Below are 8,977 nucleotides of genomic sequence, written 5' to 3' on the forward strand. Positions count from 1 at the left end.
TAGTTTGTTAGTCTGTTAGTCTGTTGAGGAGTTTGGTGGGAATTAAGGCCTGGTGAGGAGAGCGTTGCAGTAGTCGGTGCGGGATGTGACGAATGAGTGGACCAGGGTTTCAGTGTTTGATTGCGACAGAGATGGGCGGAGTCTGGAGATATTACGGAGGTGAAAGGAAGCAGTCCGGGTGATGTTTTTGATGTGTGGTGCAAAGGAGAGGGAACCGTCCAGAATGACACAGAGGCTTTTAACTTGGGGGGAGAAGGGTACAGGGAAGCCTTCGATGGTGATGTTCGGAACTGGGGTGTTTTGTGATTTGGTGAGGGTGGATATGGAGCCGATGAGCAGGGACTCAGTTTTGCTGCCATTTAACTTCAAGAAGTTTCTGTTCATCCAGCTCCTGATGTCCTCAAGGCAGGTGGTGAGGGAGGTGGGGGGGAAGGGCAGTGGTGGGTTTGGAGGAGATGTAGAGCTGTGTATCGTCTGCATAGCAGTGGACATGGACCCCATGGTGATGGAGGATTGTGCCCAGGGAAAGGAGATAGATGGTGAATAGGAGGGGACCCAATACTGACCCCTGGGGGACACCCAGTGAAACAGTTGAATACAAAATAGAACCAAATGTTCTCCAAACTCATTAAAATAGAACCAAACGTTCTCCATACTGATTCCAATAGAACCAAATGTTCTCCATACGGATTAAAATAGAACTAAACGTTCTCCATAATGATTAAAATAGAACCAAATGTTTTCCAAACTCATTAAAATAGAACCAAGCATTCTCCATACTGATTAAAATAAAACCAAACGTTCGCCATGCTGATTCAAATAGAGCCAAACGTTCTCCATACGGATTAAAATAGAACCAAACGTTCTCCATAATGATTAAAATAGAACCAAATGTTCTCCAAACTCATTCAAATAGAACCAAGCGTTCTCCATACTGATTAAAATAAAACCAAACGTTCTCCATACTGATTCAAATAGAGCCAAACGTTTTCCATACTGATTCAAATAGAACCAAATGTTCTCCATACTGTTTAATATAGAACCAATGGTTCTTCAGACTCATTCAAACAGAACCAAAGGTTCTTCACATCATTCAAATAGAAAGAAGGTTATTTAGACTCATTCAAATATAACGAAAGGTTATCCTATAACCTAGTTATATGAATACTGGCAGAGCGTCTCGCTCTTGCCATTATGAGATAACTCTTATCTCCTAGCACCTACTGTGCTCATGAACAAACAATTTGCACCCATGCACGTGACCAGGCCACGCCCCAGCGTCCTCCTATAAGACGCCGGACATGGTCACACTCTACTTTCCTCGGAAAAAAAAGTTTCCAACATTGAAAACCCAACCAAGGGACCTCAGGGCGCTTAGAGCGAGACGCTCTGCCAGTATTCATATAACTAGGTTATAGGATAACCTTTCGTTATATTATCATACTGTCATCACGTCTCGCTCTTGCCATTATGAGATATGGGGCAGAGCAGACGCGTGACCCGACAAGTGTACCCCCTGGGGGCCCGTAAGCCCTACTACCAGGGGGGAGGGGAGTCCCGTCCACCCGCCCGTCCTAACGAAGGGGGGGAGGCAGTCAACTCCACCAAAGTGCGAAAAAAGGGGAACCAGAAACCCCTAAAAGCGCACAGTACAGACGGGACCACGTGTGACACAGCACCCCGTGGCACACACCCACACACCCCTGCTAACCCACCGACTGGCAGGACGCAGAGGAGGTCCCAGACCTCAGAACCGCGTGGGAGACAGAACCCCCAGTCATGTCCATGAGGTAAAACTTAACGAAGGGACCCGGGGAGGACCAGGAGGCCGCAGCACAGATGTCCTCCACCGAAGCCCCCCCTATCAAGGCGGCAGAGGCCGCCACTCCACGAGTGGAGTGCGCCCTGACACCCCCAGGGGGGACCTGTCCAGCCAACGTGTAGCAAAGGGCAATGCCCTCGCACAACCAATGTGACAGGCGCTGCTTGGACAGTGCCTTACCAGCGCGAGGGCTACCGTAACAAACAAATAGTTGATCGGCAGCCCTGAGATCCTGCGTCCGACTGAGGTAAACCCCCAAAGCACGGACAGGACACGACAGATGAAGGCTCGCCTCTAACCCACTAGCATGAGGAGGTGGATGAAACGCCTCAATCACAATATCCCTGGAGCGAAAAGAGCTCCGGATATTCTGTGGCACGAAGACTGGATTAGGCCTCAGAGTCGCACCGCTATTGGCACAAATAGACAGGCACTCAGGCCGCACCGAGAGAGCACACAGCTCACCCACGCGCTTAGCGGAGGTGATGGCCAGCAGGAACGCAGTCTTGAACGACAGTTCAAGAGGCTCAAACGGGGCCTCCGACAACCGGCCCAGGACCAGTTGGAGGTCCCAACTCGGAGACAGAATGTTCCACCGGCTTGAGACGCCGAGCGCCAAGCAAGAAACGTTTCACAAGAGCGTGGCTGAACAATGTAACGCCCTCAAAACCCACATGACAAGAGGATATAGCTGCGGCGTATACCCTCATCGTCGAGGCCGACAGTCTACCCAAAATAGACTGAAGGACAGCGCCCAGGGGGCAGGACACCGGGTCCCAGCCCCCCACCTTACACCACCCTTGAAAAGTACGCCACTTACCCGTGTAAACCGTAAAAGATAGTGGAGGGAGCACGCGCATTTCGGATGGTGTCGACCACAGAAGGGTCAAGACCCATCCCCTCCAGACTCACCCTCTCAGCAGCCAATCCTTCAGTGGCTGTCCCAGAACAGGGAACAGCCACAGAGATCCGTGTGCCTGAGAGAGGGCCCGCGGTGACCAAGGAACAGGCCACGGCGGGGCTACCAAGAGCTGGATCAGGACCGGGAACCACACAGCCGTGCCCCGGTCCGGCGCGATCAGGATCAAAGTCCTGTGCTCCCGACGTATCCGCTTCAACAGCTGAGCTATCAGGTGTATGGGGGGAACGCGTACAGAATCCCGGGCGGCCATGGATACAGAAGGCATCCACCCCCAAGGGAGGATTGTCCCCCCGACTGACCGAGAACCACAAGGGGCACTGGTGAGACTGTCTGCTCGCAAACAGATCCAACGTGGCTTCCCCGAACCGGTCCCAGACTTGCCTGACTATGTCTGGACGTAGTCCCCATTCGTTGGAATGAGGACCGCCCGCGACATCACATCCGCGCCCACATTCTGCTTGCCAGGGATGTGGAGCGCCCTCAGGCTGCGCAGATTGAGAGACGCCCATAGCCAGAGCTCGACCGCCACCCGGTGCAGACGGATGGAGCGTACTCCACCCTGTCTGTTGATATATGACGCTGTCGTCGTGTTGTCCGTCCTGACCAACACATGCTCGCCCACCACCAGGTGGCCCAGCCGCTTGAGGACCAGAAGGACCGCCTTCAATTCCAACACATTGATATGCAGTGCAGACCGGGTAGCATGGCACGTCCAGCTGCCCCCTACTGCGTTGGTCCGACACGTCCCCCCCCATCCCGTGAGGGAGACGTCAGTGAAGACCGTGACGTGTTATAGCCTGCTGCCCATGGAGATCCCGCTGGTGAGGGTACCAGTCCTCCCCCAGTGGTCGAGATCCCCCAGTATTGACATGGGAACCTTCGTTTCCACTTGCCTCTCACCAGGTCTATTTTAATACTGGAAAACCACCTCTGTATCCTCCTCATAAAGAGGAGGCCAAGAGGGATCACAGAGTGAGCAGATGCCATCATACCGAGTAGGCGCATCACAGACAGCGCCGTAACCGTCCTGCCAGGACGGAGCCCCCCGAGCGCGTAGATAATATCCACTTGCCGCCGCTCCGAGAGGGTTGCCCTCATGGGCCTTGAGCTTAGAACCAAGCCCAAGTACTCCACCTGTTGACTGGGAAGAGGAGTACTCTTCTTCCAGTTCACAGCAAAACCCAGACTGGTGAGGAATTCCACCACCAGCCTGGTATGAGACCTGGCGACCTCCTCCGACCGGCTGAGGAGCAGAATGTCGTCGAGATTTGTATAACTTGTATCCCCTGACGACATAGAGGCTCCAGCTCGGTCTCTACGCACTTGGTGAACGTGCGGGGGGCCAGAGAATAGCCGAACGGCAGCCTCTGGTATTCGTATGCTACACCCTGGAAGAGGAAGCGAAGGAATTTCCTGTGAGGAGGGAAGATCAGGATATGAAAGTACGCATCCTTCAGGTCTATGGAGGTGAACCAGTCTCCCACTCTGACGGAGCTTATCAGGTGTTTGATGGTCAACATCCTGAACCGCCTTGTCACAATCAGCCGATTGAACGCAGACAGATCCAGAATAGGTCTGACACCTCCCTATTTCTTGGGCACCAGAAAATACCGGGAGTAAATGGCACACATCGCATCCTCCCTTGGGACCACGACGATGGCTTCCTTCGCTAACAGAGATTGGATCTTGTCGGCCAGAGCTGTCACTGCTGCTGACGCTGACAACAAGGTCTGCAAACCTGAAAACGGAGGGTGGGGTAGAGCAAACACAAGCCCCCGCATCAGCGTTCTCTCCATCCACCTCGACATATGGCACTGCTGTAGCCATATGTGATGATAATCCCAAAGCGCACCCTCCGCCACTGTGCGTTGCCAACCCTGGACCCGCCAACCACGCGAGCAGGGTGTCTCGTGGAGTCGGGATATCGGACCCTGACACTACCAACGAGGCAACCGCACCCAAGGGGGGACCCCGACAGAAAGGGCCGGTTTGATACGGGGGAAGCTGACATCACACTGGGTGACAAAAGCTCCCCCACTGAACACCTCCCCAGCATGGATTGCTGAGGAACTGTTCTACAGCTGGACATGCAAGGTGCGAGGTCCCCACACTGCCCGATAGGGTGGGTTCCTACACACCGTAGCCCTGCAGTGATATTACTACCACCCAAATCACGCGCACCTGCCTGACCACCGCCGGTCTTCTGGCCGTGGGAGGCACTAACGTGATACCCGGCCTGGCGAGGGTGGGGTTGTGGAAACCCGTGCTGCGCCCCAAAGGGCCTCGAGCTCCCCCGCTGACAACCTTTGTTGTTGACAGACACAACACCAGGCTCACCAAACACAGATGCAGAACGTGTGGCGTGGGAGCCGCTTGACAGCACAACATTCTCATGGACAGACCCAGGCCTAGCCAGCAACTGGGTGTCAGTCACTGTCCCCATGAGAAGCGAAACGTGGGGCCGCTTGCGCTTCATTGAAGGCACGCGGCCCGCAGCCAAAGATAACAAATCAGAGCCCTTATCCCGCTGGTGTTGGGGGGTAGTCACCGGAGAGCGAGCTAGACACAGCTAGAGGGCAACGTTTTTTTAGGGCATGCTCATCTAATGTTGCCGATCCCTCGGCCGCCAAGGCTGTCGGCTTTGCGATCACCTGTTTTCGTTGTGTCCAGGGTACCTCAGGCAGGGGAAACATGGCCGCTGGTTGAGGGCTTCGCCACAGTCCTTGACGAGGCCGCGCTCTCACCTCTGGCTGCGTGGTGCGAGGCGGTGTGGGGCCTAGGTCAAATACCGCCCGTGCTCTTGCAGAAAGACCAAAGAGTCCCTCTGCAGAGAGGGGAGCCCTGAGGAGGAGAAACCTTTTCTCCTCCTCAAGGGAAGACTGCTCCAACCAGAGATGCCTGTGAATAAGAGTTGACAGCATCCTGATCCTCCCTGCGGTTATAGCCTGCGACTGAGTTAAAAGTTCTATAACCCCAAAAACACGCGCAATGTTTTCGGCGTCGGCTGGCCCTACAGCCCCACTACCCGACAGCAATGTGGACAGAAAAACAGTCAACTGAGCAATGACACTAAATTCCGTCCTGTGGCGGTATAAACTTCATCAGCCCATACAGCCACCTGCCGGGCCGACTCGCCCTCAGGCGTCGGCTTCTGGGTGGGACACCGTTCAACCATGCCAGGGCAAAGGATCGATGCTACCTGGCTCTCAAGCCAGGGCACACCTGCCTTGCGCCCTGTTGTCAGCCCATTCACCCATAAAAGGGGTAAATATGCCTCAGCTAAACCCCCCACATTAGACACCGATTGACCTTCAGCAATGAACCAGTTAAGAGGAGGGAAGAGAGGTGAGAGCCCATGGCGGGGAACAAAGGAACAGTGACCCAGCATCGTAGCATTAGCATTAGCCGCACGCTCCAGGATAGCCGGGAAAACACCAACTCAGAGTCATGACGACCATGTTTACCCAGATATCCTGCCCCTTGCGCCAATACACAACTCGGTTGTCTCACGGGACAACGAGCAGTATCACAAACGCTAGCATTGATGCCTGGCAGCGCAGGCCCTACCTGTGCGCGACCTAGCCCGACAGCTAGCCGCTGCGCGACGTCCCTCGATCTGCTGTCACGAGACGAGGAAACCCCAGGCCAGGCCCGATGCGCAGTTAGGATGTGCCGAGAAGATTCCAGGGGCTGGCGAATCTCCGGCGAAAACCCAACATTGTGTAATTTCTCTCTGCATTTCATAACAACTAGTTCATGGAGTGCACTGCAGCGTCCATGTTGGAAACAAAAAAAGAGGAAGGTAGAGTGTGACCATGTCCGGCATCTTATAGGAGGACGCTGGGGCGTGGCCTGGTCATGTGCATGGGTGCAAATTGTTTGTTCATGAGCACAGTAGGTGCTAGGAGATAAGAGTTATCTCATAATGGCAAGAGCGAGACGCGATGACAGTATGATAATATAACCAAAGGTTCTTCAGAAGAGAAGAGAAGAGAGGCAGACCAAAAACCTGGAGAAGAACCACAGAACAGGAGATGAAGAAAGAAGGGCTGTCCTGACTAAATCTGGAGCGGAGGGCACAAGACCGAAGAGGATGGAGGAGCTTCGTCGACGGCCTATGTTCCTTTGGGAATTTAAAGGCCTAAGTAAGTAAGTAAGTCTTCAGACTTAATAGGACCAATGGTTTTTCAGACTTAATGGAACCTGTGGTTCTTTCCTGCAAATTTTGCATAAAATGCCTGTCGATTGTATACTGTTACGACCCTGGCTCAAAGGCCCGCAACCTATGTGCAAACCAACACCAAAACCCTGTGCTCAAACTCAAAATGCTACTCTAACAAGGAATTACTCGTGTAAACTAAAGTACAAGGATCTTCTGTTCTATCAAAGCTATCTGTTACCCAACACTCCTCTAAACACCGACCCTGCATGTGTGTTACCAGGGCTGGTTTTAAAGCTCCCAGCAGGTAACCAATCAGCACTAATTAGCTAATTGGCAGCCCTCACATGCATGCCCCGTGACACAGGAGTGATCAGGCCTGCATGCACAGTGACCCAGGAGTGATCAGGCTCCTGGTACATAACACATACCCAAAGTAAATTGAAAGCTATTCTTGAACCATTTATAGCACATGCATGGGTCTGGCCTCTTTTGAAAGGAAACATTCTGACATTTCTTCCACAACAGGAAGAATCACTCTGAGTGCTACTGTAATAGAGTTACAGAGGTTTGAAATATTTTCTTTACTTACATCTGAATTATTTTGCAAACAGATGCCTCTTACAGGTTCCAGCTGATAGGTATTAGCTGGAAAACACAATGGGGCCATAGCCTGAAGTCTTACACAGAGAGAAAACCATATTATATCCTGAGAAACATCCCTCAAGTCAGGTATAGTCGTTTCCAGAATTTCATTGGCTACAAAAACCGTCAATCATTTTCCCTGTGAGAGGTGATTAGTCACCGGGAGGCAAAACCGGAGGACACTCGTTGGATGTTTGGTCTTATAGCCTGAAATTGGAAGCACATAATAGGTGAAGTGGGGTGTCAATCAAACGGCAGCCATCTTAGCTTTCAACCGACGTATTGGTTCAGAGACACTAAAACAGTGGGACACTGTCAAACGAGGGCAAATGTGCTCGGGCCATCGGAACGTTAAGTTAAAACAGTTATTTAGGTTCTTCAGACTCATTAAACATTTCTTTATGTTCTTCAGAGAAGTTCAGACTCACCTATGTTCTTGGAGTAGACTGGTACCAGAACGTTAACGAGCCTCTCTGTGGTCAGTAGACCCAGACAGAACACCACCAGACCCTGCAGGGACACGCTGCCTCTGGGCCACACGTAAGGAACCAGGAGCTTCACCTTCCTCCTAAACCCAAACCAGGTAGAGGGGGAGGAAGGCTGGTCGTGGGTTTGGGTCACATGGTGGAAGAGAGGGAGGAACACGTTAGACAGATCAGGAAAAACATCTAATGCATCATGCAAATAAAGCTCTTTGAGGTGAAATTGAATATGTTCTGCCGCTAGGGGTCTCTCAATCCAAACAGTAACAAAAGACGGTGTAACGAGCGTGGGATCATGGGAGTTGTAATCTTTATTGTTATTTCTTTGCTTTTAGTTAGATTGGGAATTCAAATGAGCCTGACATGGCTTGAAAGCTACTGGCAGAATATACGTAGTACATCACCAAAATCTATGTGTTGATCACAGAGTTGATACTGAAAGTAGCGCAAACGTGTAGCAGAGCAAAGCTAATGCCAACCATTTCATGTAAGTGAATGGAACATGCTAGCGCCATTAGAGCCATACTCCGGGAGATAGTTAAATAAAAACACAGATTTGAGTGGTCTAACCTAGTTTGTTAGTTAGGGAGTCAATCTTTTTAACCAGTAGGGTCTGTTTCATAGATATGGTAGTTTATAGCAAAACATTTTAGTTTTTTATTAATGGAAAATAAAATGATGAACAACTTTAAAAAAAAAAATTTAAATAAATAACTTCCACTAAAATGGAGTGTGCTTTTTATCACGCCCCTAAAGAGCCATTTGGTGAATCACAGCGCAATATCGGAGGCAGGGTACAGGGTGGGTTAGGAAGGGGGTAAAGAGGATATGACCAGTGACAGGCGACCACAAGACACAACGTCTAGTCTGTCAGAAAGTAACAGAAGAAGAAAAACACAGAACACGCTCTGTGTTTTTGGTTGAACTCACATCTCAGGGTTTGAACA

General features: G+C 51.4%; 1 protein-coding gene across 1 annotated transcript in view; it reads right to left on the reverse strand.

The window, feature by feature from the left end:
* Positions 1-8,431, reverse strand: part of abcb6b (ATP binding cassette subfamily B member 6 (LAN blood group) b) — a gene marked incomplete at both ends in the record, with an annotated part of 199,859 nt that extends 191,428 nt beyond the window's left edge. The window contains 2 exons of the mRNA XM_084314055.1: positions 7,977-8,148; positions 8,423-8,431. Coding sequence (XP_084170181.1) covers positions 7,977-8,148; positions 8,423-8,431 — 181 coding nt within the window. The remainder of the gene's footprint in view (positions 1-7,976; positions 8,149-8,422) is intronic.
* Between the last annotated feature and the right edge of the window lie 546 nt (positions 8,432-8,977).

The sequence above is a fragment of the Notolepis coatsorum genome (assembly GCF_963971535.1).
Source record: "Notolepis coatsorum genome assembly, chromosome: 5".
Taxonomy (NCBI): Eukaryota; Metazoa; Chordata; class Actinopteri; order Aulopiformes; family Paralepididae; genus Notolepis; species Notolepis coatsorum.